Source organism: Hippoglossus hippoglossus, chromosome 14 (assembly GCF_009819705.1).
Source record: "Hippoglossus hippoglossus isolate fHipHip1 chromosome 14, fHipHip1.pri, whole genome shotgun sequence".
Lineage (NCBI taxonomy): Eukaryota > Metazoa > Chordata > Actinopteri > Pleuronectiformes > Pleuronectidae > Hippoglossus > Hippoglossus hippoglossus.
In genome coordinates this window covers 5689146-5712958 of record NC_047164.1, presented here as the reverse complement: position 1 = coordinate 5712958, position 23813 = coordinate 5689146, and the positions used below count along the sequence as shown (strand labels likewise).

At 42.5% G+C, this 23813-nt stretch overlaps 2 protein-coding genes and 1 long non-coding RNA gene across 6 annotated transcripts; 1 reads left to right on the top strand and 2 right to left on the bottom strand.

Moving 5' to 3' along the window:
* Positions 1-39: 39 nt before the first annotated feature.
* Positions 40-803, bottom strand: LOC117774244. Its single transcript, XR_004616044.1, has 2 exons — positions 688-803; positions 40-629 (listed from the first exon to the last, which is right to left on the bottom strand). It is a non-coding gene; the product is annotated as an uncharacterized LOC117774244 (long non-coding RNA).
* Positions 804-2211: 1408 nt separating this feature from the next.
* Positions 2212-7640, top strand: exosc8 (exosome component 8). Its single transcript, XM_034606496.1, has 11 exons — positions 2212-2309; positions 3661-3697; positions 3801-3864; positions 4434-4507; positions 4587-4632; positions 5113-5218; positions 5800-5845; positions 5922-6018; positions 6105-6225; positions 6316-6422; positions 7429-7640. The coding sequence occupies exons 1-11, from the start codon at positions 2293-2295 to the stop codon at positions 7545-7547; spliced, it is 834 nt and encodes a 277-aa protein (XP_034462387.1). The 5' UTR covers positions 2212-2292; the 3' UTR covers positions 7548-7640.
* Positions 7569-20639, bottom strand: supt20 (SPT20 homolog, SAGA complex component). 4 transcript variants are annotated; one of them, XM_034606492.1, is made up of 24 exons: positions 20497-20631; positions 19965-20060; positions 19779-19814; positions 18961-19086; positions 18225-18351; positions 18015-18118; positions 17712-17828; positions 17563-17616; positions 17082-17221; positions 16796-16952; positions 16486-16542; positions 16275-16352; positions 15642-15811; positions 15521-15553; positions 15297-15408; positions 14885-14990; positions 14487-14633; positions 13665-13977; positions 13471-13583; positions 13293-13348; positions 12177-12287; positions 11544-11634; positions 10772-10860; positions 7569-8575 (listed from the first exon to the last, which is right to left on the bottom strand). In XM_034606492.1, exons 2-24 carry the CDS (start codon positions 19965-19967, stop codon positions 8429-8431), a joined length of 2487 nt encoding a protein of 828 aa, XP_034462383.1. In that variant the 5' UTR covers positions 19968-20060; positions 20497-20631; the 3' UTR covers positions 7569-8428. The 4 variants fall into 4 exon arrangements, 3 of the variants coding, with proteins under 3 accessions (XP_034462383.1, XP_034462382.1, XP_034462384.1); XM_034606491.1 differs by having other exon boundaries at positions 13471-13586; positions 20497-20630; XR_004616042.1 differs by lacking the exon at positions 7569-8575 and adding an exon at positions 10287-10608 and having other exon boundaries at positions 10667-10860; positions 13471-13586.
* Positions 20640-23813: the final 3174 nt, after the last annotated feature.

The following is a 23813-nucleotide window of genomic DNA, read 5'->3' as shown; positions in this document are numbered from 1 at the left end:
GTAAAAGCATTTTATTTTTTTTGCTAATTGCATCTTTGTCTGTGCCTGGGACACATCAAATATATGAGGCATGTTGGCGTATTGATAAGTGATTGGCTGGTGATACTCGTGGTTGAATTGTCGCTGCAGGCAGCTTTTCTCCGGGAATTAGGAAACCAAGCAACAGTGGAAACCAGCAGCTGATATTTATCTCAGTAGTAAGTGAATGCACTGAAGGGAGATTGTTTTCTTTAAGAGTTGCTGGTGCTCTGTGTAAATTAATATTCCTGTTTGCACGTCAAGACCTTTTGACACTCGTGGGCTGAAGACTCAAAAGATGAGTGACACACTTGAACGGCTGCTTTTTGTCTGTGCTGCAGCAGCTAGCGATTTAACGTGAGGCACATAAACCAGCACTGACGTCTCATCAGACACAACTGCAGCAACGCCGTCACCATCGCACTGTTAATAGACTTGCTGTTGGTACACAGGCGATGTCCTTAATCGTATTTCAGTAGCATTTTTGTAAATTAATAATAATAATTATTCATTATGACTCACGGTAGTGGCCACTGGTGCTCTGCTCTGTTTGAGTATTTCATCATCTCCCCTCTCCGCCTGCTTTAGTTGCACAGTCCTCTGGAAAAAACCTGTCTTTCTTCGGTGGGGATTGGAGCCATCAAGCTCACTGCTGGTGGTCATCATGACACTTTCCGCCTTTTGTCTCAAGCCCTAAAGCCTGGTGGAGATCCATCCATCCATCCATCGTTTATCTATACTGCTTTTCCTTTGAGGGCCGCAGGGGGGCTGGAGCCAATCCCAGTTGACATTGGGCGAGAGGCGGGGCACACCCTGGAGGGACAACATATACAGAGTATTCACATTCACACCTACGGGCAATTTTGACTCTCCAATTTACCTAACCCCCAATCTGCATGTTTATGGACTTTGGGAAGACTCCAGATTATCCCACGCAAACAGAAAGACCCCGGCCCAACCAGCATTGGAACCGGGAACGTTCTTGCTGTTAGGCCACCTTGCTAATAACCACCGTGCCGCCCTTGGCGAAAATCTTGCTTTTCTTTTTAATAAGGTTGGACAAACACATGAAGATAGAATTAGATATATGACTTCCAGCAATGGATAGTGTTGAAAAAGATGTGGTGGCTTCATAAGAAACCACCAACTGTTGTTTATCTTCAAAACACTTAGAGAGAAATGCCTTCTTTTATTAATGTGTCGATTTACTGTGGATTTTGACTGAAGTGGATTACTGGACTGTTCACATTAAAAAGGGCTTCGGTTGATGGGTGTGATTGTGGCTTGTGATAAGAAAACTCTTTGAAATGAAAATAAAAGCTGTTTATTCTTTTGTTCTGCACAGCTGACGTTTCGAGGCTTTACTGTATGTACAAATGTAGAAATAGTATCCACTAGATTGATGTAAGGAAACGCAAATAAACACAATGACGTTTTTTCACAGTCTTCATCTTCAGGGACTTTGCTCTGTTGTCATGATGACGGATCTGTTAACATCATTTCTAGCTCAGCAAATTTTTAGGACTCCTCATCTGTGTTGGAATAAAGTTAATCACGATGAAAACCATGTGATGAAGCTGAAAGCTCTTACACAACCTAGTGGGACGCCTTTGCAAAAGGAAGAGGTACAGTCTGTGTATTTTTCAGGATTTTGGGGTCGTGTTGAATGACGTAAATCAGATCCTTTACTTGAAAGTTCAGATAAAACAATGTTAAAGTTCTCGGTTACAAGTAAATGACCTTCATTTTAAATAGAAATTAAGAGAAACAAACGGGGAAAGGAATCAACTTCCTGGCTACATTTCTTAAAGAAATAAGCAAACAACATGTCAGGTATGAGTATGATGTTCCTAATAAAGTGAGTGAACTCCCAGTGTTTTGATGACAGCCGGTGATCAAAGGAGTTATGTTCTGGTTTGTCCGCATGTCCCTTTGTTGAGATGCCTGATATTTGAACAACGTCTTGAGGACATTTCTTCAAGAAAAAAAAGCAAGAAATAGCTGAATAAGTCACCGTATTTCAACAAAAGTCAAATAAGAATAATAATAATCCACTGAAAATAAAGAATCCTGACATCAACAAATAAAACCACTTGTCAGAGATAAATAACAGAACCAAAAAACCAACTGTTCGAATCCTTCAGCGTCTCGGGTTTGTGTGGAAGAGTGAATCATCTTTTCATCAAGGACAAAGTGGGACTATCGCATATGAGCCTCCCTCCTTCCCGGCCACCGTAATGCGGAAACCAGACCCACGTGGTTTACCAAAACATCATGGCGGCCGGTTTCAAGTGAGTTTCCTCGGACCTCAGCTGTTTCACCACATATGTCGCTTTAAAGCAAGTTTTACTCTCACGTCGTGTTTAACACACATCGGACGGAGGAACAGTTCGTAACTAGGCGATAGAAACAGAAACTAGGTGGCGCTGTGACCGCGACTGTTCGTACCGGATGGCGAACCGCAGACGTGATGCGGATCTGATGGATTCGTTTCTGTGTTGACTTCAGTCCACAGGTTTAAATACCGTCAGACAATCGATTACAGTTTCTACTTAACGTTTACCAATTATCTTATCTTATATTATTTTATGTCATATTATTCCACGTTTAAACCTCTTATTGTGAAGCTCACCCATATTTATACACTATATATACACCCACATACCTTTTTCTATTCATATTATAATGTACACTGTTATATTTTTTAGACCTGTATATTAATATACATCTTTTTTATTGTTGTACTAGCATTGTATACTCATGTACAGTCTATATATGCTCATATATGGATTTGTCCATTTCAACATCTCCTTAGACATAATGCACAAATACAGTTTACACCCTCTATTTCTATACAACAATATTTATATTAGTTACAGGTGTATATTATGTACATATTCTGTGTTTTTATTTATTTATTTAAATTCTATTGCCTTTTTTAAACTCGTCATTCTGACTGTCTGCTGCTGTGTGAGTTTCCTCTAGGTGGGATCAATAAAGATAGAAATTAGACTTAGAAATTAAAAAGCCGTTATTGTCATCGACAACAGAATAAAAGACAATGCACTCGATCCGGTGCACAAACACAACACACACATACATATTGCTTATGATCACTAAAAAGTCTCAAAAGTTCAGTAACAGTGTCAAATCAGAGTAAAATCATGAGAGTTGTACTGTTTGTTTTGTTTGTTGGTTTAGAGTTTGAATGGGGAAGAAACTTTGTGAATCTGTCGGTTCGATGATGACCTTCTGTAGAGCGGTTTTATTTTATTTACTTTGCTGTTATTAGGGAAGTTTTGTATAAATAAATGTAGATATTTCAAAACCCAATTTAAGTCATGGTAATGAGTTAAAACTCTTACATACACTAAAGAGCTCGTAAGCTGCTTTCATTACTAGATAAGATATTCTGATAGATTCCCTAATTCTGTTTGTACTTGTTGTTTTGTTTTCCTTTTTGTGTTTTCATGATATTTGTACATTATGTTTCTTCTTTGTTTCCACTCAAACTGAGACTGAATTGTTGGTTAACAAAAGCAGAAATGATCCCTGTTTGTATTTGTAATACAATTTGATAAAAACTTTAAAAAACTTTGACGTGGCAGCCATTAAGCTCGGTGTCCTCCTTTGTTCACACAGGACTGCTGAGCCTCTGGAGTACCACAGGAGCTTCCTGGTCAGTGATTGAAAACTCACACATTCTGTCTTCTGACTCGAGGGCTACACATTAGTATTTATTTTTAATACAACAATATAACATCCAAACGTTCCCCCTTCAGAAAGAGAACTGCAGACCTGATGGACGAGAGTTGTCCGAATTCAGAACCACGACACTGAACATAGGTGAGACTCAGCGCTGATGGAATTAAGCTCCATATTCATATAAACAGCTTGTTGTACTTAATATACAAAATAACATCATTCTGAGTGGTTATAAGAGTTAAAGTTAAAAACAACCTATAAATTTAAATAGATCAAATTTTTCACCAAAATTAGTTTGTGATGTCGTCAAGACCAGAAGAAAGTTTGGTCTTTGAACCATTGTATAGATTATTTATTTTACTATTATTTGTCTGAATTCTTAACAATGTTGAACAGCCGTTAGTGATCAGTGCACATTTACACACATGCAAAATACTATTGCACTACTTTGTTTATGGCTCTCAGGTCACTGAGTGTTCAAAGAAATACAGGCTGAGTGGAATCCTAATTTAAATGTTAAATGTTAAATGTTTCTTCAATTTATTGTAAAACTATGTGTGTATGTTGAGGTGGCAAAAAATCTGTAAGTGGCAGTGGTCAGTCTTCATTTCTGCTCCTTCAGGGTCTTTGATGAATGCCTGTGGAAGATCTGTGACACAATAGTGTGTGTGTGTGTGTGTGTGTGTGTGTAATATTTCCTCTCTGCTCAGGGTCCATATCCACGGCAGACGGCTCGGCTCTGGTGAAGTTCGGAAACACGACAGTGATCTGTGGGATTAAAGCGGTAAATGATCACGAAGCTCGTTTCACTGATTCTGGATCAGATAAACAGATGTTTACTCTCATGTTTTCATCCTGTGCAGGAGTTGGCGAATCCTCCAGTGGAGGCACCTGGTAAAGGCTACATTGGTAAGTACAGTATGAAGGTGTCAGGAGTAAGGTGCTCTGTGTGAATATAGACCGGACCCAAAACTCCCCTAAAATACTAATTAAACTAATATTCCTAAACATTCCTATTTTCTTTCATGAGGATCCATGAATTATTTAAAATGTTGAAAAACGTCTTGCACATCTCGCATTGTTTATGAAAGTGTGGAAAAGACTCCTGGATCCGCCCCTGATGCAGATACATCACATCCTTACACTAAGATTCATGGAAATCTGTCCGGTAGTTTTTGCTTAATCTTACTAACAAACAAACGTTAGAAGTTTGACTCTCTGGACAGATTACTAAAGAAAAAAAAGTAATCAAGTCATAAAAAATGACTGAAAATGTGTTGTAGTCTAATTGTGTTTCTAATGTGACTGTAAATGTGTCTCGTGTATCGAACATTCTGATCCTAATAAACAACCCAACACTGACTGCAGCTCTCTGTCCGTCCTCGTTAGTGCCCAACGTGGACCTGCCGCCTCTGTGCTCGTCCCGCTTCCGACCGGGTCCGCCAGGAGAACAGGCCCAGGCCGCCAGCCAGTTCATCGCAGATGTAATCGAAAGGTGCAGCAGATTTTAACAGACATTTCTTAGCTTTCATCAGTGAGTCGCTGCTTTCAGACGTGCACTGAACTCTGGGTAATCTCCAGACATCCAGAGTTTCTCCTGCAAACCCTGCGAGTAAAAACTCCAGATAATGTCAGTGAGCCCATGTGGGAGCACAGCAGGAGATCCTCCTCCGCGAGCGAAGGGGTGTGTTGAAGACGTTTCTAACACGCAGGACGCAAAAGCAGAAAAAACACCTGCAAAGGAATATAAATATCTCTCTAAAGCGGTGTCTTCCGTGTAGAAGATACCGATCAAGATGTCGATGTGGAAAAACACGTGATCTCCACAGTTGAATTTCTACGTTACATCCTGCCTCTGCCTGCTGCTCCACCCTCACCTGACCACTCCAGATACTTCTGTGTTGTGAACGCGTCTGAGCGGAGAATCTCTTGCTGCGTCGCTCACATGTGAAAAGTCAAACTCAGAAGAGAGTCAGGACATCCTCGGGAGTTCATGTCTGAAAGCAGCTGGCGTTAACCCTCTTCACGCCCGTCGATGCTTTTACTAACCTCCATGTTTTCATCTGGGTTTGGCAGCTCTGAGGTGATCCAAACGGAGGACTTGTGCATCGAAAGAGGAAAGGTAAGTAGTGCACGTACACTGCTGCTGCTGTAAAGATTGGGACGGTTGGTTCTGACTGTGCTGGTTGTGGTTGCAGCTCTGCTGGGTGCTCTACTGTGACTTGATGTGTCTCGACTACGATGGGAACTTGTTGGACGCTTGTATCGTTGCCCTGCTGGCTGCTCTGAAGAACAGTACGTGCTATAAAAAGTGATCACTCTCTTTTTATGAGTTGCTTTTCATCTGTAAATTGACTTCACTGCTTCCTTTTCCCCCACAGCGCAACTCCCAGAGGTGACTATCAGCACAGAGACGTCTGCACCAGAGGTCAATTCAGAGAAGAGACGTGGGCTGCACATCCACAAACATCCAGTCTCCACCTCTTTCTGTATCTTTGATGAGTAAGTGACAGATTTTTTTCAGTTTTTCCAGACGAGGTGAAAACGTCATTCTGTGTTTGTGTGTCTGACTCTGGTCCGATCTGCGTGCAGCTCCATACTGATCGTGGACCCCACGGCCGAGGAGGAGAGCCTGGCGACCGCTCAGCTCGCTGTGGTGACGGATGAAGAAGGTCGACTCTGCTCTTTACACAAACCAGGTCAGAGACTGGCTTCTCCCTGGTGTTTGTCCTCATGAGGAACTCCCGGAGCTGTGAAAGATGTTCAACCAGCCAGTTTGTTTTACGAGCACGAATCTTGCATTGAAACTAGTTCATCCCTGGATAAATCAAACAATATGAAAACAAGAATATATCAGAGGTTATGTTGCAGATGATGCAGGATTAGAGTGTTGGAGCTTTAAGTGGAAATGATTCTTCACTTCAGTCAAAGCTGTGCAACTTTTATTGATCAACAGCGCCCCCTGAAGCCACATGTGGGGATTGATTCTGTTCGGCTCCATGTCGGAGCAATTTTTGATTTGAACCGTCTACATTACCCATAATCCTCAGCTTCCTGAACCAGAAGTTCTGCAGCTGTAACAAATCCTGTTTAGAATTCTTCATATTTTAAAAGTTTCCTGCTGAATATTCAAGATAAACTCTGGTTTTTAATAACTTTTAAGTCTTTGTAACTGATCTACAGTTCAGCTTTACTCTTCAACTCGCTGCACCTGATTTACATAGAGCAGGAACAGGGAGGAGAGGGAACATTCTATTCCAAGTCAGTGAACCAGCAAACTCATTTTAATTAAGCTTTTTTAATGTAAAAAGCTGCTTTGAATAATCAATCTGAATTATATCCCACTTCTCTCTCTGTTGCTGGATTCTATAGAAAGTATATGAAGTAAAAGGCAGTTTAAATTCCCAGAGTTTTGGAAGCAGCCGCATGATCTTCTCATTTTTCATCTTTTAGTTTTTCAGTAAAATATCAGCATATTTGTAATGACGTTTTTGTTGTTTGTGCCGCTTTCATACACTTTTGCATAAACCCATTTTTGTGAATTGTATGTGGAGTTAAATCCAGCAAATTCTAATTTATCAGACTTTTTAAGGGCTAAAATTTCAATTATTGAATTTTAGATTGTTTTAAAGACCCTGCAGAAACCCTGTATGAAGTTGAAGGAGGAAAGAACCTCCCTGTTAAACGTCTTTCCCTCTGGCTCAGGTGGGACGTCCCTGTCAGGAGAGAAGCTGCAGGAGTGCATCAGCCGAGCAACAGTGCGACAGAGAGAGATCCAGAAACTCATCAACAAAGTCCTACACAGTGTGAAGACAGAACAATAAAGAGCCTCAGACGATGCTTTTTTTTATCTAAAAGCTGTATTTTCCACTGTCAATATATATTCTTTTTAATAACAATAAAACTGCTGACAAAGACTGCTTAAAAAATTATTTCATAGTGTCCGGAAACATCTCACACACACACATACACACACACACACACTCAATTGATGTCTTGTAAGAATACGCTCATTGCTCCTGATCTAATTTTAAAAAGAAAAGCCTTTTCAAAATGTGCTGTTCCAAAGCAGGTTCATCATCTTGCATGTTGATCTTGAGACCTTGGTTGAGCCCTGTGTCGGGGTCGCCTACAGAAGGAGGACTTCCAACAGACTGAGAGGTAGAGAGCTGCCCCCAGGCACTGCTCCAAGATCAGATTTGCATTTTCACATGTAATGGCTGTGTGGAGGATTTGGTGTTGATGAGCTCAGTTGGGATCCGTGCTTACAGGGCAGTTTCTACCGGGGGGGGGGTCAACCAATCAGAGGTGGGAGGATCAGGAAGGCTCCAGAGGAATCCTCAGTGCATTCATGATCCTCTCAGGCCACAGGGCCGCCACAAAAAGAATTAGTCTTCCTGAAGGGACAATGTTTTACTGCGGAAGCCCAATTCCTACCAGAACCATTTTTCTTCTCAAAAAATATCACTACGGTTCTTTAAGCGTAAGGCTCCCTGTTCTAAAAAGCCCATAATTCATAGTGGACACAGTTTGGGTTTTCCAAAACCTCTGACAACCATTACATAGGAATTTGTCAGCTAGAAAAAGACAAACAAATGGCAAAAAAAAGTCTTTTTTTTGTCTGCAGCCTCCACAGTGAGACAGACAAAGAGCACAGTATGGATCATTCATGTTCTTGTGTTTCGTTAGTGTGATTTTGAGTCTGTCATGACTTAGGGAGGGGCTGTGGCGTGCTCCTCTTCCTCTTACTTCTTGGCTGGCTGGCGGTATGTTGCCGTGGCACTCCCCCCTGAGGAGCCGCTGCTCCCATAGCCATTTGCTGCTGCTGCATTTGGTGCTGCAAGAATTGCAACTGTCCCATGCAGAGAGAAAGATGGAAAAACAAAAGACGTCAGTGGCAGTTTCAGTGCGTTACTACAAACAACATAGTGCACGTTTTGGTCTGTGGGTCTAAGGTACGTGTGAGCCTCTGCAGCACCGTTAGAGAAACACCAGTGTTGAGCAGACTCCCTCAACGAGGCACATCCATATCACTACATTGTCGTATGAAAAAAACGTTTCACACTAAATCAATCTGTGCCCACACAAGAGTTTTGGCTCCAAATCAGTTTAATATCTCTTCATACTAACAACTAAAAACGCATATAACATGACCACTCAGAGATTGCTTGAATATTAGCTTGTCTCTTTGGCATGTAAAGAGTAAAACTCAGAATTTAGTTAGTTTAGACAACAGGAGTCAGCAAAGCTCGTAACTGATTATCCATGTTGCGTTCTACACTGGTAGCCGAGGGTCATGTGATAGGAGCCTGACGAATCAGCGAAGGCTACGTTGTGACCGGAAATCTCCAATCAGTGAGCGGATGCGAGTGTCTACGTCAACAAACATCTCAGTTTCTGCTCCGCTTCTTTCTCTTCAAACTCAAATGGAGCGAGTAGCGTTTCCAAACGTCTTCATTTTAGCAGCTCTACAACTCGGGAGTGGCGCGGATGTTTCTGTTGAAGAGTTTATGCGTTTTTAAAGGAAAATGTAGTAATGTGGATGTAGCCTGAAACTGGAACAGATTACCAGCACAATGCTCGGTGTCATAGACATATATGTATATATATATATATAATGAGTAGCATGGGTTAGTGAAGCTGAACTGAAGCCTGGTATGACAGACAGGAGTAGAAAAACATAGAAGAAGTGGTTAATGGGTTGTTGCAGATGGAGGTGAGGAGAAGGAAGAGATACAGGTCGGGGGGTGGGGGGGGGAGGCAGGATACAGTCAAGCAGCACCAGTGGCGTTCTCTTCTGGAGACACAGATTATTGGCCGGGATCCTCGCAACAACACACATGCAGCTCAGCAACTGTGCTTCCTGCTCAGAGTAAGTCAGCAACTTCAACTGGGCAAAAAAAAAAAAGAATCTTTCAACACTTTATGCTTCATGCTTTCAGTGAAACAGTCTAACATCTGTAATCTGTCTTAATGCAGTCAGCAACATTTCAACAGTATGAACCCGATAACGCTATTTCACGTGTTGCTAAGTGCTTTGTAAGAACATGCCTCCCACTTCCACACGCTGTTAGTCGCTGCCACCGGGAAGTGCCACAAGCTCTGGTGTATGTGTGTGTGTTTGTGTGTGTGTGAGAGAGAGAGTTGGCTGCTGGGAGCACTGGGACGGCTGTGATCTTTGTCAAACAACATATCAAACAAACATACAACACAAGATGGAGTGAATGTGATGGATCTACATCAAAGAAATTAAAAACAATAATTCAACAAAGAAAGTGGTGATGGAGGATTTGGATGAAAATCAGACCCGGGGTGAAACTAGAAGTAAACTTAAATGATTGAGGGATATATTCTGAGTTAAGGCCTTTGCACATCATCAACGACGCAGATAAACAGCACGAAATAGGGAATAATTCGCATTTCAAAGCAAATGACTACTCACATTAAGCGCGTAGCAAATAAATAATAAAAAAAAATAAGGTATAAGGAAACAGATCCTTTCACAATATAAAAAGAAAAAAAAATAAATCAAGAAAAATCAACCTGGGTCCGAAAAAATTGTAATAATATAGCTCAGTGAAATTCAATCTCTTGGGTTCGAAAAATATTAAGAACGCACAAATTTAAAAAAAGCATCTATTGTGCAAAGGCCTTTATTATTATGAATTTTGATGCGTTTTCATTTGTTTTAGATGGATAATTGATTATCTCATATATGATCAATCGTTTCGAACATTGAATCATTTTTCAAATGTTCTGAAAATTCAGCCTCAAATGTATTTTTATTCTGTAAAACACAGAACTGCATTGTTTGCAACATGTGTTTAAAAACATATTTAAATATTACCAAAGGTTTGAGGAAAATATGAAGCTCTTGTCAAGTAATCCTCGATTTAGACTTTAATAAATTGATTTGCCCTTACATCAGGGAACTAGTTCAGCCGGCTACACGAGGGCCTGGACAGTTGGCTGATAATGTAGTCTCAGTGTTTGTCTCCTTCAGAAAAATGTATATATGTGTATACAGATGTTAAAGTTGCTGTATTACTTGGATCTGTGGCTGGTGCTGCTGCTGAAACCTTGGAGAAGGCAGCGGGGGCCGAGACCCGTCCAGCCCACAGCCCAACTGGGACAGCACTAAGGGGGAGGAGGAGGAGGAGGAGGAGGGGGAGGGAGCCCCAGAGGGAAGGACGTGACAGATGCAAAAGGAATGGAACCAAGTATGAAGAGAGAAAATGCACATAGAGGCAAAAAGAGGGGAGGGGGGGGGGGGGTGGGGCATTGACGAAGATAAGAGGGAGGCAAGTGTGTTTTCAGTGATGCGTTACCACACACACAAGGAAAGAGGAGAAATGGAAGACAGAGAGGACAGAAGGAGGGAGGGAGGCCAAAAGCACAGGTAATTGACCATGGAGGTTTTTAAATAGCATGAATTGGTTAAGCCCGGAAAGGTGAGAGTGAGCAAGGAAGGTGGAGAAGGAGAACAGGAACAGTGCAAAAAGGGAAAGACATAAGGGTGGGGGGGGGCAAAAAAAAAAACAACAACAGAGAAACAAAAGAGGAAATGTAGCAGAGAAGAAGGGGAAGTTGAGTCTCTCCTGTCAGTTGTTACATGCTCCGCAAAGAGGAACAATTCATCATGTTGACTCGTAATGTACAGTGATTACAATAATGAATACATTAGTAGTAGTATAGTAGTACCAGTTAGTGGCATGATGTCAACTTGTTTTGGTTAAAGGACTGAACAGAGACAAAAGTGTGTGTGTGTGTGTGTGTGCGTGTGTCTGTGTGTGTGTGGACTGGGGGGTGGTGGTTCATACCTGCTGCCTGTGGAGACATAAAGCCTCCGACTCCCAGGTTGATGACGGCCGTTTGCTGGTTTCCTAAACTTTGATCTGACCCCTGGTCGCCCTGCGGAGAGAGAAACCGAGGCAGCACAACTCAGTGAAGTTTTAAAAGGCAAAAGATGATATTTATTTTACTAGCTCTCGTCCGTGAGTCCAGAACCGTGAGGATTCAGTCATTATGTGGTTACAGCTTCTCCTACAGTGCCTGATGGAATATGTCAGTATTAGCTTGGCACTGTTGAGATTCTGGGCTTTTCTCCCTTTATTCTTTGAGGCAGATTTATTTAAACCTGCTCTTGTATGAGCTTCTCTCCACATGTGTCATGAAGTCAGTGAGTCCATAGACTTTCCACTGTGACTCAACGCTGGGTCGCCCCCAGGAAGTTTCAAACTCCTTTTCTAAAGCCATATTTGTTAATAAGCTTTGGTCGTTATCATGTTGGACCAAAGATCGCTGCCCCACCTTTTCTTCGGAGGAGTTTTCCTTTTGAGTTCCGGCTTCAGTATGACAAGCCAGCCCAACACAGCCCAGAGAGGTTACTGGCTCATTCCTCACTTCCCTGTTAACTGCATATTCCTGTAAGCAAACGTGACCGTGCGTCTTACCGTCTCGCCCTGCTGTTGAGGACTGGAGGTCGCCGACTGACTCTGCTGTGGGGAGAACTGAGAGAGCTGCTGCTGCTGCAGAGAGTTGAAGATGAGAGGACCAGTGGGGATCTGGGAACGTTAAAAAAAAAACACACGCAAACGCACACAGAAACAAACAAAAAGTAGGGGAATGACAGGACAATGACGATAAAGGAAGGGTTGGACATGGAGAGAGGGCAAGGAATGATGCACATGTGAGCAAAAGGGGAAAAGAGCAGGGGGGGAAAGGGGAGAGTTAAAAAACCAATCAAACAACACAGGGTAACTACACAATCACTGCTACCACAATATCAAAGCTATAAAGGATATAAAAGGGGATATTTCAAGGCAAAGCTCTTGAAGCAAACTGTGTCTTCAGATTATCTCTATTCTTCTCCTGCTTAGTTCCTCTTTGGCCAAGAGACTCTGCATCTCAGGAGGTGGAGGGTAACTCTAAATCTTGGTTCATGTCCCCCAGCCCCGTCCTTGCATATGGTGGAAAGCACCAGAAATGACATCGTTGTGGCTGGCTGTTCGTGAGCCTCCCAACTCCAACTTGGCATCTCTACAGACGTCTCTGTCACCACTCCTTAATGGGTGCGCACAAATATTCCCAAATGTCCCCTAATGGGAAAAACGAGGGATTCTGCAGAAATCGAATTTGGGAATTCTCCACGCCAGCTGAAACTGTTGTGTAGTGGAGTGGTTGTATTTTTTATAAGCGGCGACAACCTTCTTTTAGAAGAAGACTGCACAGAGTCACCGCGCCTCAAGCCTGAGTAAGAAAGGGAAAGGTCTCATGTTGACGTCCCCGTTGGCGTGTGCAATCAATCCGTCAGGCATATCCGCGCCTTAATGCTGTCAGGGTGAGTGGTTCTATTTCATTCAGGGCACCGTACACTAAAAGAAACACACCCTTGTGGCTTTGGAATAACTACATTAAACAGTTTTCACTACACTGTGAGCTGCAGGGAAAAGACAAGTGAGGAAATTAAGCCGTGCAGCTGATTCACACGCAGCTCGACACTATTCAAGGTGTCAGACATATGCTCAGGCAGAAGAGAGTGTCACAGAGCAACTGGTACAGAGTCATACCTGCAGGAGGTTCAGTGGTCTCAACCCGGTGCTGCTGTTCAGGCCAAAGTGACTCCCTGCAAAACCGATCACAAACAAACTCTTAATCTCTTCATTACTCTCTGCAGGTCACAGGGACACAGATTCCTCACATATGATTTTAGTACACATTATGGAATGTGACATTGAAATCTTTTACCACTCTGTGCTGCGGACTGCATGGTGGGCATCAGGCCTCCAGGTGGCAGGATTCCACTCAGGTTAAGGCCTGGACCCAGCATGGGGTTGGAGCCGCTCATCAGGTTCTGAGGACTGCTACAGAGAAAGTAGTGGAGGGTCATGAAAAGTGACTAACAAGTGACAATATGGCATCAGAGATTTTTATTCTCTTACCAGACAGAGCTGACCACGTTGATGAAATTCAGCCCTGTGGGGTTGGCCATGACCTGCGACGGGGTGGTTCCTGTAGTGATGGACGTACCCATGGTGGGCAGGGGAATGGTCATGACGGGCAGCGGCTGGCTTAGAGCCAGCTGCTGCTGCGTGAAAGGGGCGAGCAGGGCCGGCTGCGACTGGCTCTGAACCAGGGGAGGGTCTGAGGGGGTGGGCGTCACCGAGAGAGGAGCAGTGAGGGAGTCGGTGGGATGCGGGGTGGAGCATGGCGTGTTGGTGGGCGTGGGGGTGGATGGCTTTGGGGTTCCCGATCCTTACAGAGGAGAAAGTGCATCAAAACAGACAAGAATCAAGAAGACAGAGAGGGGTACGTTAGCAGGTGAAAGCTACAGTTCAAGAGCTATGAAAAAACAGTTCAGTACTTCATTCATCTACAGAAACTTGGAGAAACTTCCTGAACAACAGCTGAAGAGTTCAGTTTAAATGATCAGACTCTACACATGTCAAAACCTCACTCTTTTTTTCTGACAATCTGATGCCAGCTGGCTTTAGCCACAATACATAATATCATAAAATACAGAGAAAAGTGTTTGTGGTGATGTAATTTTTTCTGTGTTTGTAAAGTTCCAGTTTCGTCCCAGTAGTTTTATGCTTCCACATTTATTAAGACCAGGATCTTTACCGAGAACACTTTTATAAGTTCTTAAAAAACAAATTTCCAGGAAAACTTGGGAGCTAATGGGAGATATTGCAACTCAGAACTGTAGTTGTGCCCGTTGACCGAAAGCAGCCAAACAGTTTGTCAGACTCGGCTTTACTCACTCTGTGTGGAGCCCATGGGCGAGAGGGAAGCAGGCGACAGCAGGCTCAGCTCCATAGAGTGCTTCCTGTTCAGAGACTGGCTTTTGGCTGGAGGGGGAGTAGGACACTTGAGCAGACCACTGGTGGTTTGTGAACTGTATGGATTACCTGAGGGGAAAAAGAAGAGCTGACATAAATACACCATTCTCATGGACAGAAAGTATAAAAACAGATCTTGTCTACTTTGCTTTCTCGTGTTCTACAATTTCCAGATCACCTTTCAACGCCATGACAAAGGATGCAAATCTTTCAATCTCAAAATATTTGTAAAAAGATCCCCTTGCCCTTTGGTCTGTATCTGTTTTCTACCAGAGGAATAATGTAGGATCATAAAATATTTGAGTTTCATCGAGATGTACCTGAGGAGCTGCTGCCTGATCCTGAAGGCAGTTTGATGGGAGGGGGTCTGTGCTTTACCCCTTTTCCCAAAACAGACGTCTGGACTAGTGGAGAAATACCATCACCCTGCAGATGACATTCAAACAAAACGTTTCTTAACCCCAGTGCATCACGGAAAGCATAGCTGCTTCCAGACATGCACTGAACTCCTCCAGATAAATTATCCAGAGGGAATGTATGTGAGAACACAAATGTCCTGAAACCAGCTCATCACATAAATCATTTTCTCACAAGTGCCGACTGCAGCATGGTTAATCTTGCAACACAGCTGAGATGTCGGTTGTTTTCAACATTTACAAAATACTTTGAGTTAGTTTCATAAACTTGGAGCCACCTCAAACTTTTCCTATATCCAAGCAAAGATGCTCTTACCTCATCTTTGCTGGGGGAGGGAGGCCCCTGTCCCACGCTGCCTGAGTTATGGGACATCTTGACCTGACACTTCACATCTTTCTCATACACTCCTTTGTACTGAGTAAGAAACCTATCAAGCAGATATAACACAGAATTTAAGCCAAGCTCTCAAATAGCATATCCGTGAAAATGATGTATTTGACAGGATTAGCTTCTCAACAAAAGAAAACACGGTGACTCACCGGTCTGCATCGATCTTCGAGCCTATGAGGAATCTGTGAACGAGACAAAAGAGATGAAGAATCAGAGTGGCATTTCAAATTCAGTCACGTACACTGAATTAGTCTAAGAGACGGTCCTTACGGGGGATGTATGAGCTTCAGGTCTGTGCTGTCCTCCTCGGCTTTTGGTTCTTTAGCACAGTAGATTTTCCCGTAAACTAGTGGATCTCCCATCGCCTGGAAGATTGACACCTTGGTCCTCTGTGCTTGGCCCCCCACCTCACACTCGAAAGTGTAGTCATCTATAACTTCCTGTGTAAACACAGAGCACAAAGAAAACTGAGTCAAAGACAAATATGAAGAAAAATGGTTTTAAAACGAGGCGAGAAATGGCAGAAAAAAGGAAAAAAGACAATTCCAAAAAATACTGAACTGCTTTACAGTAAACTTGGTAGAGGGATGGGACATGGGCCAAGAAAGAACCCATTAAATTGTATGGTCCAGACGAGGGAGTAGAAATTTCACTTTCTTTAACGTTGCGGGAAAGAGCGTCAGGCATGTTTATGGGACTAACATCTATGAGTGTGTGCAGTTTGGTTCGGCCTGAAAGAATTTAAGGGGACTGTTGGGCCTTGGCGGAGGTTTGTGTTCTACTAAGTGCCATTCTAGTTTCCTATGGAGCATTACACTTTACACACCACCCACCGCTTATTTCTGACAGCAACAAACATTGATCTATACCCTCAGAGCCTGTTAATGCTGCTGCCACACTTACCTCAGCAGGCCAGATCACAGTAGTGGGCTGAGAATCCTCCAGCTGCAGGGATTTCTCAACCACAGCGTACTTTTCCACCTAAAGCAACACACAAACAAATCCATCTGGTTTGGTACAGCCTGCATTACTCAGGACAGTGAGATCAGTGGGTTTTAAGTGGTGTGTGCTCAAATGTTTACACGTGTTACAGAGGAAACGCTGAGCTACTCACATCAATTTCCTTCGGTACAGTTAGTTGGCAGTTGCTCTGCTTCCACATGTCGACACACTGCAAGGGATGACAGTAAAGATGGTAGAAGAGCAGCAGAGCAAAAACAAGTCAGAGAGCACAATGGAACACGGCTGAAGCTCAAGTTTCATTTATATCTGTTAGTGTTGAGACAGACAAACAGGTGGATACAATGTTTATCATGTGAGAGAAGGTCTATCAAAAAGGAAAATGCCTCTGTGAACTTCATCATATCTGAGTATGTACACAGTGTAGCTATGGTTGTCCTATTGGATGTATTTTGACTTCCTACATTTCCGATCTTTGAGATCTTCAGGTCTATGACTGGAGCCGGTTTCCTCTCCTTCCTCCTCTGTAGGTAGTCGTAGAGTCGTAGCTGTGGTGGTATGGGCAGGTGGGACAGCTCCTGCTGCCTGTTCAGAGCAGCTCGAGAGTGTCTCTTGAAACACCTACAATGCAGACAAACACAAGAAGTAATACTTTTTCATTTTCACAAGAAAAATATCGGTAAATGTGCATTTCTTCCCCCCTGGCGTTCTAAGTGGACTGACTCTAACCCCGGTGAGTGTCCTCTGTACCGTTTCATGGAGCGAGTGTTCATTTTCTGTTTGTTGTATAGCAGGCGGTTGGCTGTGCAGGTGACAGAAATGGAAGGGTCCAGACACAGAGGCTCAGCTGTGGCCAAAATCAACTGACTCTCCAGCTGCAATTTGTCGTCCTGCAACGAAGAAAAACAGACGCTACAGAAAACCCCTGTGCCATGTGCTAATGCTAAAGACACACAAGAAAGAACTGCCTACGATTATGATCAAGTAAACAAACTGTAGATGTAGAATTTGGCTGGAAAACAAATTTAACACTTTCAACAATCAATATATGCTGAAAATTGCAGTATCTTTGTTAAATGTATATGAATAAAAACAACAAAATATTTGGGGCGGTGTTGACTGAGATTGTGGGTGTAGACAGAGAGGAGGCGAATCAAGATAATGAAGTGTCAGATGAGGCAGAAGTTAGTGGTTTGTGTGTCTCTCTGAGATAGAAACCATGATGATTTACCTGTGTCCACTTGTGGTGGTCACTAGTCATGGCATGGACATCACAGGTCAGAGTCTGTAGGGCAAAAACACAGATATAACGAGTGTCTTAGTTTATTTGTTTTACAGTTTGAGAGAGTTTTTTTTCTTTTACGTATTCTGATAGATTACCTGCATGGTTGGCCGCAGCAGGATGTGTCTGCTCTGGTAAGTCGGCATTTTGGTATTTCCAGACTGCCTGTAGTCTCTCACCTCTACTATTACACAGCCACAGTGGAAGAAGTTGACCTGAAATACAAAGCAAATGATGGAGGTCAACCACCAGATAAAAAGCTATCCCAGATATCAAAAACTTAAACCCTGCACAGCCTTGCTCTCCATTTAGTAATATATACTTTAGAGTACTTCATTATATCTAAATTAAAATAATTTATCTACAACATGATGGATGCATATACACACATGCATACAAACCTGGGATTTCTCCAATAGGTCCACCAGAATAGGAGGCAACTCCTCAGCATCTAAGTACTCCAGCAGTTCTCCCTCTTCATATGGCAGACGGATTGTTTCAGAATCTATAAAAGAAGACAGAAGTGAAAAAAATGCAGATGATGCCATTGTCATAAACATTCAAAAAACAACTGGATGGACTTGGGTAATTGCTGAAGCGGTTTCTCTTACCAGATCCATTTTTGCCCCTGAGCATTAAAGAATAGCCGTCATTCCCAGGGTACAGGTTGACCACCAGACACGACACAGACTCCTGGGACACCAGCTTCTCCAGTAGATTGACATTTCTCCTCAAATTCTTCAGAAAGACAACAAATAAAACAAAATGCACATAAGGGACAAAATCTCAGTTCATGTGAACTTGTGTTGTTGCTTTCCATTCACATGTGTTTTGAATTGAAGCTCTTCAACACAGATTTACTATTCTTTTCTAAAAGAAAACGTAACAGTGAAGCGCTGCCACTTTTTATAAAGTTAAAGATATGACAGGTATTTGTTACTTTACACACACATATATAAATATACATACATATATTCTTGCTGCTGATGTAAAGAATCAACAAATTATTATTTGGACGAAATGTTGGTTGATTACATCCACAATGTATCAATCAATCTGACGACATATAGGTCATTTTAGTTGCATATTATGATTCATTAAAACTAAACAAAACAAGGGTTTGACTTAAAACTTTGAAACTTCACTTTAAATTGGGAAAGGACATACTTTTAAAAATGCAGTTTCACAACTAATTACAACCCCAATATGAAACACATTGCTTCTCTTGCATTAGTAGTAATTCATGCACAGCTTAATGTCTCTAAAAGTAATAATGTCCACTCATTCCCTGCAGATTGGAATAAACTGGTTTTATCTGGTAATAACTGAGTGTGAAGTAATACAAACCTTTAACTCTGGCTCTTTCTCACATTCCTCTATGTACAGCTCATAGAGCTTCTGATACAAACTCTTCCTCCCGCCGGATGAAAGTCTTCTTTTGGCTGGCCGCTGTCGAGCACTTTCAACAATGTACTAAATAATGGACAACACACTGCGTTAATGGATGATGGGACAGAGAGAGTGTGAGCAACATTGTCAGTGCATTCAGATGGTGCACAGAGGCCCCGTTCAGACCTGGTATTAACTGCCGTCCTGAGAGATTTGATCACAACTGGAGCGCGCTGAGTACGTGTGTTCCGACCTGACAGTAGTGTCCGTGACCACTTGTGATCGGATCTCAACCCCCCCCCCCCCTAGCTATATGCAAATAAAAAAGTGTGTAATTTTCTGTCTGTAAAGTAAACATTTTGTTGTTTTTACCCAATCTGTATTTGAATAGTGGTCATCTAGTCTTGATGCCCATTTAAAAAGGGATTTACGGTACAGTTTTGCCATTCACACATTCATAAAGTGCATCTATGTGCAGCACTTTCTCTACCACACATCACTCACACACTGCCTGCACAGCCATCAGGGGCAATTTGGGGCTCAGTATCTCGGCCGAGGACACTTTCACACATGGAATGGCAGAGACTGGGATCTTACCACCGACCTCCTGGCCACAGCCGTCCCCGCTGTGGTGTGAGTGATCGGATCTCAAGACACATTCAGACCTGCACTAAGTACTGACCCCTTGTGATCAGATCACTCAGAAAGGATGTTAATACCAGAGTACAAGCGGTTTCCTCTTCCTGCAAAGAAGAACATGAAATAATGGCTTTTACCTCGGCTCGATCCAATGCATATTCCAAAACTTGTTGCTAAGGGGGAGGAAAGAAACAGCTTTTTTCACAATGTGAACTCTCGAACAAGGTAGATGCAAACTTATACCAGCGGTGGAATATATTCCATCCGCTACACAACATCCCTGAGGAGGGATGTGTGGAGGACCAGAGGGAGATGAAGCTCACCATTGTGGTCCACCGCCAGCTGCAAGGCGAGGGACGGTAGACGATGCTGTCCTTTCTGCCCCACGCTGTCACCTTCCTATAGTGACCATTCACACCCTGCACACACACAGACACAGAGATGACAGATCAGTACAGACACAGATCCCTCGGGTTGACTGGCAGGTTGTGAACTCAGCTCTGATGCCAAATTGAGGCTCCGCTGCCACTCGACTGGAAGATGCCACACGCGAGCAGCTGCAGCTAAAACTGGCGAGCGGAACTATTTCATCCTCTCGGAAGACTTTGGGGGGGGGAAACAAACACCGGCGCGATGCGTGTCCGGGCGGATGAACCCGGGCGGCGACGCTTCAGCGAGGGGACCGAGAGCGCAGCCGTGCGGGAGGCTGAGCGGCCGTTGAGGCTAGCGCGGCTAACGCTAGCACGCTAGCCCCGTTCCCAGTGGGTGAGCTGCGAGTTACCCGCTACGCTAGCGGTGTTTCCGCCCGTCGGAGGCGCGGGCCCACGCGGGTGTCGGCGATCGGGGTGCACTTGCCTTCGAGGTTGCATAGCGGCGGGCTGTAGCTCCGGTGCGAGGAAACCAAATGAAATTGAAATATCGGCGTCTTCATTGAAAAAAAGTCGGAGCGGCAGCCATTTTCTTCCAGTGTGACAACAACAGCTAAACTTCCGGTTTGAGCGGCGGTGGGCGGGGCCACCTCACAACGGGGTCTCGATGGAGACAAGTTTCCTCACGAGACAGAAGTTTAATGTTAAAGAACGAGCAAATCCACAAAAGACATTTTAATCTGAATATATATATGAATTATATTAAAGGGATAGTTCACTGAGAAATGAAACTTCACTCATTATCTACTCACCACTGTGGTGGGTGAAGTGTTTGAGTCCACAGAACACTTTGGGAGTTTCAGGCAAATCCAATACAATTGAAGTAAATGGTGACCAATACTTCAAACATATAAAAATAAACGTAATTTTTTTTTTAAATGCCTCGATACTGCTCCTGTTGTGTCACCCAAGACATTCAGATTAGCTACATCATCATCTACACCATGTTTTCTGATATCCTCGAATTTGAACGAGTTGAATATATATGAACTGTACTTATACTTGTATGGTATACAGTATTTAAAAATGTAGCTGTTGGAAAAATATTGATGGAAAAGAGTAAGTCAATTTAAATACTAAAGACGATTAGAGTCTTAAAGGTTCAGTGTGTACGATTTAGGTGAAAGGCATCTATTGACAGAAATCTTATATAAAATAATCCTCGTGATGTTTTCACGAGTTTGTTTCATCTAAATTATACCAATTGTTGGTTTATTTATCCTAGAATGGGCCGTTTATATTGAAATACTTTATATCTATATCAGGAGTGGGTCCTCTCTATGGAGGCCGCCATGTTTCTTGTAGTAGCCCAAACTGGACAAAGTAAACACCCTTTGAGTTTTCATGTTTGGAAGGGGAGGATGAGGTGAGGGGTATTCAGCTGCAACATACAACTATGTCACTAAATTCTACACACTGCAACTTTAAAGGATAAGCAGAATAGAGTCAAAAATATTTCACAATATGCAACTCTATTGTGGATGACTTATAATTTGACCAGAGAAAACACTGTACAACAATCATTTTACAACTTGAATCTCACAAATTCAAGTTTAAAATGTTGCAGCTGTTCTTTGTGTTCAAACAAACAATTAAGTAAAAATATAAAAGCATTTAACACTTGAGAATCAGTTGTAGTAATGGGCTCTGCATCAGAAGGCCGGATTGTGAAGAGAGTTTTGGAAGCTCTCTTTGTTCAGTGTATTTTCAACTCACTGCTAAACAGACTGTCAAAAGTGATTCATTGAAAATCATAACTTGGCAGTCAGAGTATGAATCATGATTAATATAATAATAATAAGAGGCTAACTGAACGGCTGACTCCGAATCAAAGAAATCTGATCAAATGCAAAACAAATCAACTGGATTGCAACAACTTTGGCAAAAATAAGATGATGATTGAATAAAGTTCAAATTCTGCATCTCAATTCACCCTGAAGTGTAAAAATAACAACAGTAACCTCTGCAAGTTGTACTGATCAATACTGTACATAGACAGGCTGTCAGGTTTAACAGGATCCTATGGAACACAATGTTACACTTCATAGTTGATCTGAAGGAGAGTAATGAATGAAATAAATGATGCATAAACAAAATAAACAAAGCAATAGGTAGTAAAACAATAGAGAAGGAGCCTGTAGTGACTGATGGTTGTTGTTGATACTTAAGTGTCCATTTGTGTTTATTGCTCAAGGTCAAAAGGAAATTATTATTATCATTAAACTTTGAAGATACATTTTAAAAGAAGATGAAAACAACTGGTTACAATTTTGAACGTCAGCCCATAGCAGAGGCCGTATAATGTGTATATGTCAGTAGGCTGAAATCCCATAAATGTACAGTAGGGGGAGGAGCAGGATAGCAGATTCATTAGGCTGACTGCCACAGGTGAACAGTCCAACAACAGCTACATAGAACCATACAGTATATATGTATTTATATATATTCTAATTTCCACTAGAGGTGAGAACAGTTTGTGTCTGTATGTATAGAACAGACGTTTACAGCGGTTTTACAGGAAATTATCTCCACATGTTTCAATAAATGTGAGTAGTGAATGTCTGGGGAGCAGACATATAAACATAACAGACGTATTAAAGTAATAATGCATGTTTAACGGCCTTTTGCTTCCTACCTGTTACTCAGAAACTGTCACTCTCTGACTTCAGGGCAACAAATATGAAAATGTTGGCATTCAGTAAGTTGTCAGTGAAAACCTGCATGATGCTATGTAAGCATGTGGATTTCACTGAGAGGTTATATAAATCTATTGTAGCCATTATTGGTTTAAGCGTGAGTGAGCAGTTTTGTTTATTCTTCAGGCAGTCGGGCTTGAAAAGTCTTCTTTCAACATCAACGTCTCAGCAGAATGAGTGGTTCCTTTATGAGGACGGAAAGGTTCTGGGTGGGGCTCACACACACACACACACACACACACACACACACACACACACACACACACACACACACACATATCCTTTCTTTCAGGGCCACATGATAGGGCTTGCTTGGGGTCAGTTACATTTCAAACAAAAAGGTTTTTTTACGTCTTTCTTCTCGACACAAAGGGCGTGATTTCACGTGGTCAGAGGTTTAAGTGGGATTTAGCAGGTGGAGCAACACTAAGATCCAGTGACATCACATCAGGTCAGGGGGCCCGTAAAAACATTATGAATGTTTTAACTGCCTCTTGATGCGGTGACCCACCAAAATGTGTCTGTGTCTTTGTGTTTGATTTCATCATTACCTCTGCCAAGGAGGTTATGTTTTCACTGTTCATTGTTTGTTGGGTATTTGTCAGCAGGATTGTGCAAAAATTACCAAACCGAGTTCCACCAAAGTTGATGGAGGGATGGTACCTAGATTTTGGTGCAGATGTGGATTAAGTAGCAGATCCAGGAATTCATTTTCCCTTTCTTTAACAATGGGGCATTTCTTGTTAATTCTTCTCCGACTCGACAATCATCCGTACGGTTCGGCCTTGGTGGAGGTTTGCCTTCTACTCAGTGCAGTTCTAGTTGCTGCTGCAGTTTTGCTCAAAGCAGCAGTTGGAGCTGAGACACGCTTCAATAATGCCAATAACAGCAACTCCTCTCACAAATTACACTTCAGCAGGAAACCTTCTTCCAACGACAAAAATACACAGTGCCATAAATATTAGCTTACCTCATCCAACATGAATTGAGCACCATGCAGCAGAACAAATCTGTTTCCAGGGGCAGAGCAATGCTTGTGTTTCCCAAA

Coding starts and splice junctions, on each gene's coding strand:
- exosc8 (XM_034606496.1), top strand. Junction 5,219..5,799: donor ATCGCAGATGTAATCGAAAG/GTGCAGCAGATT, acceptor TGGGTTTGGCAG/CTCTGAGGTGATCCAAACGG. Junction 6,019..6,104: donor GCTGGCTGCTCTGAAGAACA/GTACGTGCTATA, acceptor TTTCCCCCACAG/CGCAACTCCCAGAGGTGACT.
- supt20 (XM_034606491.1), bottom strand. Junction 17,829..18,014: donor ACCTATTGGAGAAATCCCAG/GTTTGTATGCAT, acceptor TTTGTATTTCAG/GTCAACTTCTTCCACTGTGG. Junction 10,861..11,543: donor TATGTCTCCACAGGCAGCAG/GTATGAACCACC, acceptor CCTCCCCCTTAG/TGCTGTCCCAGTTGGGCTGT.